The sequence below is a fragment of the Lathyrus oleraceus genome, chromosome 5 (assembly GCF_024323335.1).
Source record: "Lathyrus oleraceus cultivar Zhongwan6 chromosome 5, CAAS_Psat_ZW6_1.0, whole genome shotgun sequence".
NCBI lineage: Eukaryota > Viridiplantae > Streptophyta > Magnoliopsida > Fabales > Fabaceae > Lathyrus > Lathyrus oleraceus.
In genome coordinates, this window is record NC_066583.1 from 423,825,028 (window position 1) to 423,843,850 (window position 18,823).

Sequence of the window (18,823 nt, forward strand, 5' to 3'; positions counted from 1 at the left end):
GGTGGCATGTGATATTGTTGATCATTGACAGCCGCCACTGGAATGGGTGTTGAGACATTCTCAGAGATTGTTGTTCGTTGCAATGGATCTTGAGAATTGGTCGATGACTGATTCTGAGCAGCCACCAAAGTGTCCATCATAGCAGTAAGCCTTTCCAGATTGTCTTTCAAGGTGATTACTTCCTCCCTGAGCTCTTGGTTTTCTTGTTCAAGTTTGCTCATCCGACTGACTCGAGTATTGTACTGGTGATTCAGTTTGACTATTGGAGGGAGAAGACACGTGTAAGTTTCTCGAAATACAGGAACTTGTGCTTGAATGATGCATGATATGAAGATGCAAAAGATGAGTTTTAATTTTTAAGAGACTCAATAATTTATTGCAAATATTATAGAGACAAAATTTGGTATAAGATGAACAAAAAAACCTCTTTTTATTAAACAATTGAGGGATTACAAAGGGTAAAATACGATTTCAACGATCCTAAACAATACAAGAGGAAAACAGCTAAGTCTATGAGTCCTAAGGAATCTCATATGTAGAAGGTCCTGCTGCTGGCTGATGCTTCCTTTGTTGCCTCTTTAGCTGAGCATTCTCGATCATAAGCTTGTCGGCGATTCCCTTCCAAGCACCTGAGGTGGGAGGTATGCTGGAGTACTCATGAAATGGCTGGCCTTTAGAGAGAAGTAAACCTTCTTGTTCCTCATGTTTCTTCACAGATTGTTGTTCCAAACTCTCAATCAAATCATCCTTCTCCTTCAGCTGCTGCTCCATCTTCATCTTCTTATCACTCAAGACATGGTACTTGCCTTCCCAAGTGTCTCTTTCCAATTTCAACCTATCCAAAACTTCTTGAAACTCTTCCCTATTCTCAATAGGAATGATGGATGATAATGTTATAGCAAAAGGGAATGAGGTTTTCTCAAGAGCATATGGCATCTTAAGTTCACTGGCTCTAGCACAAACCCATTGGGTGTAGGGCTCAAAAGCAACATAATACTTTCTTCCTAATCGATCTTTTCCTTTCCTGTGAATGTTGCGCCAAGCATGTATGATTCTATCCTTCAAACCGAAACTCTCTTCGTCGTTGAGGTAAAAGAAACCTGACAACAGAAGGTTGTCGGGTTTATTTGCCATAGGATATCCTAACTGGCGTCTGGCAAGGATAGGGTTGTATTTAATTCCCCCATGTACACCAATAAGAGGTACGTTAGAAAACTCACCACAACTGTCAATAATTACTCCAACATCATAGGAGGGGTCATACCAATGTATACCCCCTTGATCAATGGACATGAACCTCTGAGACCATCTGAGCTTCTGCGGATTCTCCCTGAAGAGCCTGGATCTGGGAAAGTGAGAAATAAACCACTTATATAGGAGAGGTGCACAACAAAGAATGGTTCCACCACCTTTCTTAGTCTTGTGATGGATAGAATGGTAGGTATCTCCAAGTAATGTGGGTACTGGGTTACCAATTAAGAAGATTCGTATAACATTAACATCCATGAAGTCATCAATGTTTGGGAAGAGTACAATTCCATAAATGAGTAGAGCAAAAATGGCTTCAAAGGCATCTCTACTATCTGCTTCTGCAAAGATAAAGGCTTTCTCCAACAGGAATCTAGAGGTTAGACCTAGAATCCCTCCCTTTTTAGTGAAGTTGTCCTTCACAACAGACGTTTCTAGGTGAAGTGCTTCTGCAATAGCTGCTGATGTAGGGGTCTTCTCTGAACCACTGAATGGTAATTTGTTAGAGACTGGCAAACCAAACCAATAAAAGTATTCTTCTAGAGTAGGCATAAGTTAGTAGTCTGGAAATGTGAAGCAATGGTAGAGTGGATCATAAAATTGTATCGGTGTGTTGAGAACTCCATCTTCAACCTTGGTCTTCAAGATACCCATAAGTCTTCCATACTGAGCTCTAAAATCCTCTGGACTAACTATCATAGAACCAAGCTTCTTCAACTCTGTTAAGTCAGGACATTTGAAAGTGTATTTCTTGATATTCCTCCTTCCAAGTTCCATTTTACCTATCGATATTTGCAAAAGAAAACTATTGAGTTTCTTAGTTTTTTATGCAAAAGGTTTTTATGGATGCATGAGTGCATGAATGAATGTTTCACAAATATGAGTTTAGGGTTTTGACATTACGCATGGAGCCAAGGGTCTAACCATCCCACAATGTATGAACTAATAGGTTTATTTTGTACCTGTAGAATAAGGTTCTAAAGTGGTCCACATAGTCATAGATCCATATTTCGGATATTATCAGTTTAACGACTTGCTCGTAGACCAATAATTTTCTCAAGAGAAACTCGTCTGAGTGTAGAATCGCATAACAATTACCTCAGATCTTACACCTGAATAATCTCCACACTACATCCTAAAAAGGCTTAGAGGGGTTGAAAGGGTTCTAAAGGTCCTCAGTTTCTTAGACTCCCAGATCAAAGATAATAATGCCACTATGATTTACTCGTAACAACAAATATTACCATCAAAGGGGTCTCCACTGAGCGGGGTTATATCATATGTTAATCATGCTTGGGATTACTCCAGACATGTAACTTTGATTATACCACCATCCTATCTTATTTGTATTCTCTAATCCGGGTTAGGATTTCGTCACCACTTATAGATCTCCATAATGAAACCCATGAAAACATAGCAACAAATAATAATAAACACATATAAACAAGTTAGGTATCACCCACTTAATATTGAGTCCCCAGTGAAGTCGCCATTTCTGTCGTGGTGAAGAATCGGAGACCAAGCTATTGATTAGACTTGACTCATGAATCAAAATATCACCATCGAAATTTAATTTATCCAAGGGAAGGGGAAAAGATTCAAAAATAAACCCAATATGTATATGCAAAGCTAGAAGATTAAACTTAAGCTAAGCAAAGGGGGGGGGGGAGATTCTAAAGGTACGGGGGTGTGTTATGAAAAAGGAAGGTATTAGCATCCTAATCATCTGTAATACTCTACAGGAACCTTTTAAATATATGTGTTTGGTTTAAAATTGTTTCATATTTGATTGAGGAGATGAGAAAAAGAACATCTTTTATTGTTTGATGATTTGGAAAGACATTGAGTCTTATGCTTACGTACCTGTGAAGGATCAAAACCTCGTAGTTCGAGTTCAAAAGTTAGAAGGGATTTGTTGGGGTTGATTTTATGAGAAAGAGACAAATTGTCATCTTAAGGAGAAAACTCCCATTTAAACCACCACAAACATATGGAAGATAGATCTTTGTATCAAATTGAAAGAAGGGCTCTCACTTGGATATAGAATCAACAAGTATGCCACATACCTCTTCCAAATGGAAAAGAATCAATATCAATCTAAATAATGTTATAGGGTAGGAGATTTAAATCTCAACTAGGGATGACTCATGTATAATCATTTTATGAAAAGGTTTTAAAGATGGAAGAGCCAAAGTGGCAAAAGGGTTTGAATTAAGTTTGTGTTTTTTAGGTCTTATGAAGAGATCTTTGAATATGCTTGTTTTGAAGCATTTGATTAAGAAATAAAAGGAGAAACAATGACCTAAGTCAAAGTTTATTATGAAAGTGGTTATAATAAGGAGAGAGAGAGATAGAATCCTAAGGTTTAAATTGAGGGGGACCTAAGATTATATCTAGAAGTTTTTGGATTAAGGGGAAGCAAAGTTGTATAGAATACAGATGAACACACACACGCAAAATGACAATAATGTCATGATTCTTTTCCCTTGGATATAAACAAAAACAAGATTGAACATGCATTAACATTATGGAACAAAATATGGCTAAGTACAATGGCAATCACAAGGTATGGATGCCAATATTAAACATGGTTTTTTAGGCATTGAGATAAGCATAAACAACACATGACGAAGTTTCACATGACATCACAAGACACAACATATTGATGGTGAAGACAAAATCATACTTGACATGGTAAAAGTATTCATTGGTACATGGTAAACACAACATGAATCAATTTAGGTCAAACATGCATCACATTATAAGTCTTCACAAAATAAACATTAGACTTGAATCAAAGTTCATGATAAGACCAAACTTAAGTGGAAACCTAATCACCTCCTAACCATTCATTCAAACATGTTTTCAAGGTGAATCAATTGATACATTGTATGAAAATAATCAAGTTCAAACATGTTAAGGATAACAATCAAAATTTAAAAGAGTGTGCTTTAATCATACAAACTTTCAACATCGAGAACAAATAAGACATAAGCCGAAAGAATCGATTAGGAGCCTTAAAAAACACTTAAAACACATGTTTTCCATCCAATCAAAAGTTGTTAAATAAATAATATTTTTGGGATTTTTTTTGGTGTCATCGTAAAATAGACATTCTTATGAACACATGGCAAAAAGAATGGGCCAAAAAGGTTAGGGGATCATGAAGTTATGGGTTTTTGAAGTTATGAAGAAAAATGAACATTTAACAAATGAGAAAAAAATAAACACTACGCTGGTCAGGTTCGAACCCACGTCCTTGGGGTTCCATGGACTTTTTCCAATGCCAACTCAGCATCATCTTCAACCTCTCTCTCTCATTTTCGTTTTCTTTTTCCCACTATTTTTCCAATCTTTCATCAATCATATCTCTCTCATTTCTCAACCATTTTTCATAAAATCAAAATCAAAATCGCATAGAAAAATGCAAGGAACACAATGGTACCATAGGTTTTGGCTAATAATCAAAGATGGAGATGCACGAAGGCAAAAAGCAGAACTGAAACTTTAGGTTTCAAGCAACATAATTTCACATAAACAACAACATAAATGACATGTAAGCTAATGATCCTTCTTACCATAATAAATGCTACATATTTGCTTCAGAAATCAAAATGAAATGACGTATGTATGATGAGTTTCAAATTGCAAGAATATACCTATTGGAGCAAGGTCCAATGCCTCTTCAACAATATTCCAGCTACTGTTTGATGCCTCTCCTAATGCTTATGAGTTCCCAGAAGATGATTGGAACCTTCGGTTTGCAGAATGCACAAGCCAAATGAGAGAATGGAGGTTAAGGTTGAAAAGCTCTCAAGAATGGAGTTTTTCTTAGAAAGCTTGGTTTATGGATAGATGAGGCTTTGTCCTCTATTTATAGGGATCCTTGAGGGTTCAAGAATCCTCAAATATCATAAAATAATTAAGACTTGTACTGGTTTGCTTGGTTGGTTGGTTCTTGCACAAAACACCAAGTAGGAAGCATGGCGAAAGCATGGGGGGCTTGGAGTGTTTTATTGAGCTTTGTCTGAAGTGTAGGAGTAGACTTGATGTTTAAAGTTGGTATGTATCAGATCCAAAGCCATTTGGGAGCTCAATGGTACTTAATGTTGGGTTAAAGCCACTTTACACAAATGGAAGTGTAACCTTTATGACAAAAATGGAATGATTCATTGTGTAATGGCTTGGTTGCTTGAATAATGGCTCAAAAGTGTGTGTCATCTTCTGATTAGAGTGAGATTTAGAAGCAATAAGTACATGTACTTATGGATTTGTTTGGATTTGTAGTGTACTTTGGCTTAGAATTTGACTTATGAACCATTCCATGAGGTTGTCTTCCCAAATTTGATTCTCTTAGCTCGAGCATGGGAATTTATTGATCTTGGACATTTCGGAAAGATGGAATCATGATCTACAACTTTCATGTTTATGACTTTTCTTGAATAAGTTGGGATCTGGGTGAAAACTGGCATAAAGTTGGTCACTTGACTAGGTGAGCATGCTGAAAATTTCACTAAGTGTTTTACCACTTGACAAACAAATGAATCATCCACTTCATGACCGCATATCTCCTTATTCGTGAATTTTTTGAGGTTTTATCACCTAGGACAAAGTTAAATTATGAAGCAAGGTCTTTAATCTGATCATTGGAGCAAAGAAAATGGTGGCTTGGATCATAAGTTATGGCCTTGGAAAGTTGGGTACTTGGACATGTTTTTTAGGGACTTGGTAATAAATTTCAAATTCTCCATCTTTGCCCTTTTTGCAAGTAACCTTGATTTTCTTGACTAAACTTGATCAAATGACTTAAATGATCATACTTTCATAATCCTTGACTTGAAAAGTCGATAGTTGACCAAAAATCTTAAAAGTCAAATTTTGACTTTAAGCATTTGTTGACTTTTTCATCAGTTGTGTTCAACCTTTCATCTGCTTATGAACCTAACCTCTTGAGCCATATGAATTGTATGAGTGGGTTATGAGTACACATTTTAATACCTTATCTCATGCCTCAAGCCATAGAATCATGCTTTGGTCAAAGAGTCAACATTAAACTGACTTTGACCAAAACCCTAATTTTGAGTGTCAGATGAATTGTGGCTTGATGAACTTGAGATGGAATGATCTTGAAATCGATTCTTATTGATGGAAGTCACTTGATTACTTGGTTAGGATGAGGAGTTTTAAATGTTAAAACTCATGCCAAGTCTTGATTGATCAATCTTTGAAAGCTCTTGGTGCAAAACCCTAGCTTAAGACAAACAAAGTAAAAAATCTTTTTGTATTTTCAATAGGTTAGTAGTGCAAAAATGCTAGATGTCATGCAAATGGTACAAATGATAGTGGCATCTTAGGGTTGAAAATTAGAGTATGACACCAATGTGTTCTATTCAGGGATTTGGTGCAGAAAGCTCTGAAAGAAGGAAGGATCCAGTTTGGCGAAAGGCCAAAAATGCAGGTGGATTCATACCCTTTGAAGGTGGAAGAAGCATTGTATATGGAGCCTCTAGACTGCATGATGGTGGAGACTACTGATGGTCTCATTGAGGTTCTCAAAGCAACCTCGTTGGCTGAATCATTTGAAGTGATGATGGTCGAAACTACTTAAGGCTTCAAAGTCAAAGACGAAAGGAGGCCCGAGTCGGCCTATCCCCAGCCGGGAGAAAGTTTGTCTGACTTCCAGGAGAAGTGCAAGGGGAAAGGATCAAAGGCTTTGTTATGCCCAAAGTGCAGCGCGATATTCAACGAGAAAACCGCCGAAAGACTGGAGGCCGACAACAAGACCAATAAGGAGGAAAAGCTTGTTGTCCCATGATTTGTGTTCGACAGAAACGGAGCTCCTCGACGAAACGAAGAGTACAAGAGACAATTTCAACGTCCCCGCATGAAGACATTCATTCTGCCCAGTGATGTTCCACAGGAGAAGTGGATAGAACCTAGCAATCAGAAAGGGGGCAAGAAACCAAAATGGAGGGTGTTGGAAAAAGAGGCAACGTCTCCAGAGAAGAGAATAGGCTACATAATCTCTCCTAACTACAAAGGAAAGAATCCTATGACTAGGACACAGTGGAGATGCCACCAGCGAAACAAAAAAGCTGGGAAAGCTGTTACCACCCCACAATCGAAGACTTCAGAGACTGTTGGACAAAAGGAACATGTGTCAGAGGTCAAGGGACTAGAAAAAATGGTGGCCAACCAGACAGTGGCCATGACTGTTGACTCGACGGGAAAGAAGGCAATATAGCCACTCAGAACGTGGAGTGTTCATCGGAGATTGAGGGACGGCCACAAAACGAAGAAAGATCGAAGGGGGAGGGGCCAGAATATTCTCCCTAACTAGAGGAAGGAGAACCTGATTAGTCTCCTCAGTCTGATAAGGAATTCGACGAAGATATGTATGGAGAAAACAACGAAGATATCTATGGTGATGATTTCGTCGTAAACTGCGGAATTGTGTCGGTACTGCCAGCTGAATTCGACATGGTGTCTGAAGTTTCTAAAACAGAGGGAGACTTTGTACCAGACGAAACAGAAAGGGGAAAGCCTTTATGCTACTATATCATGAACAACGGCGTGGTGGAAGAGCAGAAAGCAATGTTTGAAAGGCCCAGTCCTGGGTTGATGTACCATCTAAAACCATTATTCATCAGAGCTAAGGTGGATGGAGTGGCGGTAAATAAGGTTTTTGTCGACGGAGGTGTTGTAGTCAACCTAATGCCCTATACTCTGTTCAAAAAGATGGGAAAAGTCGATGAAGATCTCCGACAACACAACATGGTCCTTTCAAATTATGAAGGGAAGACCAACAATATAATGGGGGTGGTCCAGGTCGACCTCGTGGTAGGCACGACAACACGTTCAACACTCTTTATGGTAATAGACTCAAAGGCCAACTTCAACTTACTCCTGGATCAAGAATGGATCCATGGGATAGGCGGTGTTCCCTCAATGGTTCACCAAAGGCTCATAATCTGGAGAAAAGACGGCATCGTAGAGAATATCGAGGCCGACCAAATCTATTATCGGGTCGACGACAGGGGTTTCAAGAGATCGTTTGACCAGTATTTGGCGAACATAGTGCCATGTGATGACGAGTCGGAAAGCCAGAGGCTTGATTGTATCTATGACAATGAGCCTTTAGGGTTCGAAAAGAACCCACAAAATGAGTCCCAGAAGATGCAGGTGTAAGATCCCCTCGAAGAGATCTACCTGGGAAATGGGACCACAAAAGACCAACCTACATAAGTACTAAGGTGGGGTCAGAGATGATGTAACACCCTTCTACCCAAACGACATATTTAAATAAATTATCAGAGTACAACATGTAGAAGAGTTTACATTTCTTACAACATAACACTTATCGCATCACAACATAAAACATATTATTTATTTTATTAAAACTTCGCAGCGGACAACAACACAAATATTATCATTCATCATATAACAATTCATAATAATGTTTCAACATTATCTCAACAAAGCATCTCAACATATTAGTCATCATAAACAACGTAAATAATAACCAATTATCTATCGAATCCCATAACCCCGGTGTCACATGACCAGAGCATTTGACTCGACTCCGTAGAATAACTCTACACTTATTCTTCAAACCTCAACAATAGCTACTCCTCTTTATCTGCACATTGCTCATCATAGATGAACATAAACACATGCAGAAGGGGTGAGAATTACATTATTAAATAATAATATAACGACAGAAATATAAACATAAATATATTTCACATATGCCAACACAGCTCATCATAATCATCATAATCAACATAATCAACATACTCATGAACATCAACAAAACAACATATCAAATGCAATGCACACACCCATGCATGACTCAACACGACTCGGTATACCCATTTTGTGACCAACTACAGGATCACCACTCCCAGATTCATCACCATAGAATCCGAGTTCCCCGCAAGGAACCAAGCCTCTCCACAAGCCCGGAGTCAACAACATCATTGGAACTCAGTCCGTTCATCACTAGGCATCGGCCTTTCATGAATGCATGCACACCAAACATGCATCATAATCAACATAGCAACAACAGCATCATATAGTCATGTTATCATCATCATTAATAGCATGACATACAACTCAACAAAACAACAACAACATTACAACGATATCACATCTGGGAGTTTAAAACGCGAAAGCTGTCCGTCAAACTGATATGGCGAACGCCATTAGACTAATGGCGAACGCCATTAGCGTTAAACGCTCTTATTCTGGAAAAACTGTCCGTCAAACTGATATGGCGAACGCCATTAGGCTAATGGCGAACGCCATTAGCGTTAAACGCTCTTATTCTGGAAAAAAAGCCCAAATGGCGAACGCCAAAGGCATAATGGCGAACGTCATTTGGCTGTTATGTGCATAAATAAGATTTTAAGTGCGGAAACAGTGGACGCGCGGGCTTCTAAGCATATAACTCAACAAAACTCACAGATCGGAGAATTTCCATCAAAACCCCAAACTTTCCCAATCTCCCTAAAATCCTCAAAATCCATCAACAATCCAACATATATCATGAATTTGCTCGCATATTATCGTTTAATAAGGTTCAGACCCCTTACCTCTTTGGATTGAAGGAAGTTCTGAGCAATCTTTGGCCTTTTCCTCTTCCTTCTCTTTCTCTTCAGCGTTTCTCCCTTTCTCTGACTCTGAGGCAAAAATACGTGAAAACACTCTGAGTTCTTACCTTGGCCTCTTTTATCCATTTCCACTTTTACCCTTCCACTCTTCATATTCCATTTATTTTATTTATTTAATTATTATTAAAATAAATAACATCTATAATAATAATAATAATTCCCAATATTATTTAATAATTCATTTTACCTTCAAATAATCATATTAAAATAATATTTAAATTAATCTAACAATATTCTGGGTGTTACAACTCTCCCCCACTTTAGAAGTTTTCGTCCTCGAAAACATACCTCAAGCAAATAGAGCCGGATACGACTCCTTCATCTGATCTTCACGCTCCCAAGTCAAGCTCTCACCAGCTGGACCTCCCCAAACAACTTTCACTAGAGCAATCTTCTTACCTCTCAGGGTCTTCTCTTCTCGGTCATCTATCCGAATTGGTAACACCTCAACGGTCAAATTATCCCTCACCTGGATATCATCCAACTGAACAACATGCGAAGGATCCGCAATATATTTTCTCAACTGAGATACATGAAACACATCATGCAGATTAGAAAGCGATGGCGGTAAAGCTATCCGATACGCCACTTCCCCAACCCTCTTCAAAACCTGATACGGACCCACAAACCTCGGAGTAAGCTTTTTAGACTTTAAAGCTCTACCCACACCTGTCGTCGGAGTAACTCTCAAGAACACATGATCTCCCTCTTGGAACTCAAGTGCCTTCCTCCTCTTATCATGATAACTCTTCTGACGACTCTGAGAAATCTTCATTTTCTCCTGAATCATCTTAACCCTTTCAGTCGTCTGCTGCACAATCTCAGGTCCGAGTACAACACTCTCACCTGGTTCATACCAACACAATGGAGTTCTACACCTCCTACCATACAATGCTTCATATGGAGCCATACCGATACTAGCATGAAAACTATTATTATAAGTAAACTCCACCAACGGCAAATAACTATCCCAAGAACCACTCTGCTCCAACACACAAGCTCTCAACAAATCCTCCAAGGATTGGATAGTTCTTTCAGTCTGACCATCAGTCTGAGGATGATAAGCTGAACTCAACCTCAACTTAGTCCCCAACGCTTTCTGCAAACTTTCCCAAAATCTAGAAGTAAATCTGGGATCTCTATCAGACACAATACTGGATGGAATACCATGCAGCCTCACTATCTCCTCAATATACAACTCTGCCAACTTCTCTAAAGAGTGATTAATCTTCATCGGCAAGAAATGCGCCGACTTAGTCAATCGATCCACAATCACCCAAATAGAATCATTACCTTTCACCGTCCTCGGCAATCCCGTCACAAAATCCATGGAAATGCTATCCCACTTCCATTCAGGAATCTTCAAAGGTTGCATCATACCTGCCGGTTTCTGATGTTCAATCTTTGACTTCTGACAAGTCAAACAGGCATACACAACTTAGCAACATCTCTTTTCATACCAACCCACCAAAACAACTTCTTCAAATCTTGATACATTTTAGTTGCACCTGGATGGATACTCAATCCACTCCTATGGCCCTTTTCAAGAATACTCTTTTTCAATTCAGACACCTCAGGAACACAAACTCTACCTTTAAATCGCAGGATGCCATTCTCATCAATCTCAAAATTACCACCATTACCCTGGTTAACCATAGTAATATGATCAACTAGAGCGACATCAACTTGCTGACCATTCCGAATATCTTCCAGAATTTCACTAGTCAACTTCAGCATACCCAACTTTACACTATCAGCGGAAACTTCACAACCCAAACTCATATCACGGAACTGTTCAATTAACTCAAGCTCCCGAACCATCATCATAGACATATGTAGAGACTTTCTACTCAGCGCATCTGCAACTACATTAGCCTTACCGGGATGATAACTCAATTCAAAGTCAAAATCCTTCAGTAATTCTAACCACCTTCTCTGCCTCATATTTAACTCTTTCTGATCAAACAGATACTTCAGACTCTTGTGATCACTGAACACTTCGAATCTGGAACCATACAGATAATGCCTCCACATTTTCAACACAAATACAACAGCTGCAAGTTCTAGATCATGCGTAGGATAATTCCTCTCATGAACTTTCAACTGTCTAGAAGCATAAGCTACAACTTTACCATTCTGCATCAAAACACCACCAAGACCCATCAAAGAAGCATCACAATAAACAACGAAGGACTCACCAGGATTAGGCAAGATCAACACTGGAGCACTGGTCAACCGCCTCTTCAACTCAACAAAACTCGCTTCACAAGCTGCATCCCACACATACACTTGACCCTTCTTAGTCAACTGCGTCAACGGCAATGCCAACTTAGAGAAGCCCTCAATAAATCTGCGATAATAACCAACTAACCCCAGAAAACTGCGTATCTCAGTAGCAGACTTCGGAGTCTCCCACTGTAATACAGCATCAACTTTAGCAGGATCAACAGAAATCCCACCACTCGAAATCACATGGCCAAGGAAACTCACTTCCTTCAACCAGAACTCACATTTAGATAACTTTGCATATAATTTCTTTTCTCTTAACACCTGCAAAACAATTCTCAGATGTCCTGCATGCTCTTCTTCCGTCTTAGAATATATCAATATATCATCTATGAACACCACAACAAAATTATCAAGGTACGGATGAAATATACGATTCATATATTCCATAAACACACCTGGAGCATTAGACACACCGAACGGCATCACAGTGTATTCATAATGACCATACCTCGTACGGAAAGCAGTCTTCGCAATATCATCTGACTTCACTCGGATCTGATGATAACCCGACCGCAAATCAATCTTACTGAAAACATGAGCTCCAACCAACTGGTCCATCAAATCATCAATCCTCGGCAATGGATACCGATTCTCGATAGTCACCTTATTCAACTGCCGATAATCGACACACAACCTCATCGTACCTTCTTTCTTCTTCACTAACAATACTGGTGCACCCCAAGGAGAAACACTTGGACGCACAAACTTCTTCTCAAGCAATTCTTCAAGTTGCTTCTTCAATTCAACTAATTCAGTTGCCGACATTCTATAAGGAGACATCGACACTGGACTCGTACCTGGTACTAAGTCAATGGCAAATTCGACTTCACGTTCTGGAGGTAAATCACTTACATCCTCCGGAAACACATCCTGAAATTCACAGACAATAGGCAAATCTACACTCACCACTTTCTTATCCGCTTGCAGAGACGCAAATAAAGCGAATATCTGAGCTTCATCTTTCACAAAATCCCCCACCTGCCTAGCAGATAGAAATCTTGCCTCATCATTCTCACCAACTTCAGAAAACCGCACCGTCTTCCTATAGCAGTTGATAAACACGCCATAGAATTCTAGCCAATTCATTCCCAGAATAATATCAATTTGGTGCAAGGGTAAGCACACCAAATCAATCACGAACTCTCTCTCAAAGATCATCAAATGACAACCTCGACAGACAACAGAAGTCTTCACAGAACCATTAGCAGGAGTATCTATCACCATACTTCCGCCTAGGGACGACATAATCACACCAATCCTGGTCGCACACTCATACGAAATAAACGAATGAGTAGCACCAGTGTCAACAATAGCAAGCAATTCAACATTATTAATCAAGCAAGTACCTTTAATCAGATTATCTTCTTTAGGAGCTTCAGCCCCACTCAGGGCAAACACCCTACCAGTAGTATGAGCTGCAGTAGCCGCCTTCTTCGGTTTCGAGCACTGCGAACTGATATGGCCTTTCTCGCCACAATTAAAACATGTCGGACCAGCATCCTTACATTCAGTAACTCTATGACCAGCCTGACCGCATCGGAAACATCTCAGCACTTTCTTGGTACAGCTATCAGCACGGTGGCCTGGCTCGCCACACTTGAAACATTTACCAGCTATGGGAGATCCTCCCCCACTTGGCTTCTTCTCATCTACTACTTTCTGCTTACCTTTACCATTCGGAGATGCATAAGGACTACCACGATCCTTATTCTTCTTCTCACTAAGACTCTTGTAATGAGCAGTCCTAGCCTTGCTATCTTCATCAAATATCCTGCACTTATTAACCAGTGTAGGAAACCTACGAATCTCCTGGTAACCAATGCCTTGTTTGATCTCGGGACGCAACCCGTTCTCAAACTTGACACACTTGGATTCCTCAGCATCAGCATCATTATAATGAGGACAATACTGCACCAGCTCCTCAAACTTCGAAGCGTAATCAGCAACAGACATGTTACCCTGCTTCAGTTCTAGAAATTCCATCTCCTTCTTACATCGCACATCAGCAGGAAAATATTTCTCCAGAAAGACCGTCTTGAACCTTTCCCAAGTCATCTCAGCACCTGGTACTTCAATTCTCTGGCGAGTGTTATCCCACCAGTTTTCAGCCTCTTCAGATAACATATGCGTACCAAACTGCACCTTCTGTGCTTCAGTACACGTCATCACCCGGAAAATCTTCTCAATTTCCCTCAGCCAAATCTGAGCACCATCTGGATCATAGCGCCCTTTGAATGTAGGAGGGTTATTCTTCAGAAACCTTCCCAAATTCTTAAACTCGTCGACCGGCGGATTCTGCTGCGCCTGCATAGCCTGCGCCATAGCAGCCAAAGCCTCAGCAATCGCACGGTCATTTTCTCCAGCCATACTCTGCACAACACAACCACCACCGTTAAATATCGACAGTGTCATTTACACTAATCGACCAACAGGGAAAACATCACATTATGACTCGACTGGACTGACTATGCTCTGATACCACTAATGTAACACCCTTCTACCCAAACGACATATTTAAATAAATTATCAGAGTACAACATGTAGAAGAATTTACATTTCTTACAACATAACACTTATCGCATCACAACATAAAACATATTATTTATTTTATTAAAACTTCGCAGCGGACAACAACACAAATATTATCATTCATCATATAACAATTCATAATAATGTTTCAACATTTTCTCAACAAAGCATCTCAACATATTAGTCATCATAAACAACGTAAATAATAACCAATTATCTATCGAATCCCATAACCCCGGTGTCACATGACCAGAGCATTTGACTCGACTCCGTAGAATAACTCTACACTTATTCTTCAAACCTCAACAATAGCTACTCCTCTTTATCTGCACATTGCTCATCATAGATGAACATAAACACATGCAGAAGGGGTGAGAATTACATTATTAAATAATAATATAACGACAGAAATATAAACATAAATATATTTCACATATGCCAACACAGCTCATCATAATCATCATAATCAACATAATCAACATACTCATGAACATCAACAAAACAACATATCAAATGCAATGCACACACCCATGCATGACTCAACACGACTCGGTATACCCATTTTGTGACCAACTACAGGATCACCACTCCCAGATTCATCACCATAGAATCCGAGTTCCCCGCAAGGAACCAAGCCTCTCCACAAGCCCGGAGTCAACAACATCATTGGAACTCAGTCCGTTCATCACTAGGCATCGGCCTTTCATGAATGCATGCACACCAAACATGCATCATAATCAACATAGCAACAACAGCATCATATAGTCATGTTATCATCATCATTAATAGCATGACATACAACTCAACAAAACAACAACAACATTACAACGATATCACATCTGGGAGTTTAAAACGCGAAAGCTGTCCGTCAAACTAATATGGCGAACGCCATTAGGCTAATGGCGAACGCCATTAGCGTTAAACGCTCTTATTCTGGAAAAACTGTCCGTCAAACTGATATGGCGAACGCCATTAGGCTAATGGCGAACGCCATTAGCGTTAAACGCTCTTATTCTGGAAAAAAAGCCCAAATGGCGAACGCCAAAGGCATAATGGCGAACGTCATTTGGCTGTTATGTGCATAAATAAGATTTTAAGTGCGGAAACAGTGGACGCGCGGGCTTCTAAGCATATAACTCAACAAAACTCACAGATCGGAGAATTTCCATCAAAACCCCAAACTTTCCCAATCTCCCTAAAATCCTCAAAATCCATCAACAATCCAACATATATCATGAATTTGCTCGCATATTATCGTTTAATAAGGTTCAGACCCCTTACCTCTTTGGATTGAAGGAAGTTCTGAGCAATCTTTGGCCTTTTCCTCTTCCTTCTCTTTCTCTTCAGCGTTTCTCCCTTTCTCTAACTCTGAGGCAAAAATACGTGAAAACACTCTGAGTTCTTACCTTGGCCTCTTTTATCCATTTCCACTTTTACCCTTCCACTCTTCATATTCCATTTATTTTATTTATTTAATTATTATTAAAATAAATAACATCTATAATAATAATAATAATTCCCAATATTATTTAATAATTCATTTTACCTTCAAATAATCATATTAAAATAATATTTAAATTAATCTAACAATATTCTGGGTGTTACAACTCTCCCCCACTTTAGAAGTTTTCGTCCTCGAAAACATACCTCAAGCAAATAGAGCCGGATACGACTCCTTCATCTGATCTTCACGCTCCCAAGTCAAGCTCTCACCAGCTGGACCTCCCCAAACAACTTTCACTAGAGCAATCTTCTTACCTCTCAGGGTCTTCTCTTCTCGGTCATCTATCCGAATTGGCAACACCTCAACGGTCAAATTATCCCTCACCTGGATATCATCCAACTGAACAACATGCGAAGGATCCGCAATATATTTTCTCAACTGAGATACATGAAACACATCATGCAGATTAGAAAGCGATGGCGGTAAAGCTATCCGATACGCCACTTCCCCAACCCTCTTCAAAACCTGATACGGACCCACAAACCTCGGAGTAAGCTTTTTAGACTTTAAAGCTCTACCCACACCTGTCGTCGGAGTAACTCTCAAGAACACATGATCTCCCTCTTGGAACTCAAGTGCCTTCCTCCTCTTATCATGATAACTCTTCTGACGACTCTGAGAAATCTTCATTTTCTCCTGAATCATCTTAACCCTTTCAGTCGTCTGCTGCACAATCTCAGGTCCGAGTACAACACTCTCACCTGGTTCATACCAACACAATGGAGTTCTACACCTCCTACCATACAATGCTTCATATGGAGCCATACCGATACTAGCATGAAAACTATTATTATAAGTAAACTCCACCAACGGCAAATAACTATCCCAAGAACCACTCTGCTCCAACACACAAGCTCTCAACAAATCCTCCAAGGATTAGATAGTTCTTTCAGTCTGACCATCAGTCTGAGGATGATAAGCTGAACTCAACCTCAACTTAGTCCCCAACGCTTTCTGCAAACTTTCCCAAAATCTAGAAGTAAATCTGGGATCTCTATCAGACACAATACTGGATGGAATACCATGCAGCCTCACTATCTCCTCAATATACAACTCTGCCAACTTCTCTAAAGAGTGATTAATCTTCATCGGCAAGAAATGCGCCGACTTAGTCAATCGATCCACAATCACCCAAATAGAATCATTACCTTTCACCGTCCTCGGCAATCCCGTCACAAAATCCATGGAAATGCTATCCCACTTCCATTCAGGAATCTTCAAAGGTTGCATCATACCTGCCGGTTTCTGATGTTCAATCTTTGACTTCTGACAAGTCAAACAGGCATACACAACTTAGCAACATCTCTTTTCATACCAGCCCACCAAAACAACTTCTTCAAATCTTGATACATTTTAGTTGCACCTGGATGGATACTCAATCCACTCCTATGGCCCTTTTCAAGAATACTCTTTTTCAATTCAGACACCTCAGGAACACAAACTCTACCTTTAAATCGCAGGATGCCATTCTCATCAATCTCAAAATTACCACCATTACCCTGGTTAACCATAGTAATATGATCAACTAGAGCGACATCAACTTGCTGACCATTCCGAATATCTTCCAGAATTTCACTAGTCAACTTCAGCATACCCAACTTTACACTATCAGCGGAAACTTCACAACCCAAACTCATATCACGGAACTGTTCAATTAACTCAAGCTCCCGAACCATCATCATAGACATATGTAGAGACTTTCTACTCAGCGCATCTGCAACTACATTAGCCTTACCGGGATGATAACTCAATTCAAAGTCAAAATCCTTCAGTAATTCTAACCACCTTCTCTGCCTCATATTTAACTCTTTCTGATCAAACAGATACTTCAGACTCTTGTGATCACTGAACACTTCGAATCTGGAACCATACAGATAATGCCTCCACATTTTCAATACAAATACAACAGCTGCAAGTTCTAGATCATGCGTAGGATAATTCCTCTCATGAACTTTCAACTGTCTAGAAGCATAAGCTACAACTTTACCATTCTGCATCAAAACACCACCAAGACCCATCAAAGAAGCATCACAATAAACAACGAAGGACTCACCAGGATTAGGCAAGATCAACACTGGAGCACTGGTCAACCGCCTCTTCAACTCAACAAAACTCGCTTCACAAGCTGCATCCCACACATACACTTGACCCTTCTTAGTCAACTGCGTCAACGGCAATGCCAACTTAGAGAAGCCCTCAATAAATCTGCGATAATAACCAACTAACCCCAGAAAACTGCGTATCTCAGTAGCAGACTTCGGAGTCTCCCACTGTAATACAACATCAACTTTAGCAGGATCAACAGAAATCCCACCACTCGAAATCACATGGCCAAGGAAACTCACTTCCTTCAACCAGAACTCACATTTAGATAACTTTGCATATAATTTCTTTTCTCTTAACACCTGCAAAACAATTCTCAGATGTCCTGCATGCTCTTCTTCCGTCTTAGAATATATCAATATATCATCTATGAACACCACAACAAAATTATCAAGGTACGGATGAAATATACGATTCATATATTCCATAAACACACCTGGAGCATTAGACACACCGAACGGCATCACAGTGTATTCAT

General features: G+C 39.6%; 1 protein-coding gene across 1 annotated transcript; it reads right to left on the reverse strand.

Moving 5' to 3' along the window:
• Positions 1–519: 519 nt before the first annotated feature.
• Positions 520–2,025, reverse strand: LOC127081127 (uncharacterized). The gene is made up of 2 exons (XM_051021409.1): positions 1,899–2,025; positions 520–1,757 (listed from the first exon to the last, which is right to left on the reverse strand). Exons 1-2 carry the CDS (start codon positions 2,023–2,025, stop codon positions 520–522), a joined length of 1,365 nt encoding a protein of 454 aa, XP_050877366.1.
• Between the last annotated feature and the right edge of the window lie 16,798 nt (positions 2,026–18,823).

Coding starts and splice junctions, on each gene's coding strand:
- LOC127081127 (XM_051021409.1), bottom strand. CDS start 2,025: ATGGAACTTGGAAGGAGGAATATCAAGAAATACACTTTCAAATGTCCT. Junction 1,758..1,898: donor TCAGTATGGAAGACTTATGG/GTATCTTGAAGA, acceptor TTGGTTTGCCAG/TCTCTAACAAATTACCATTC.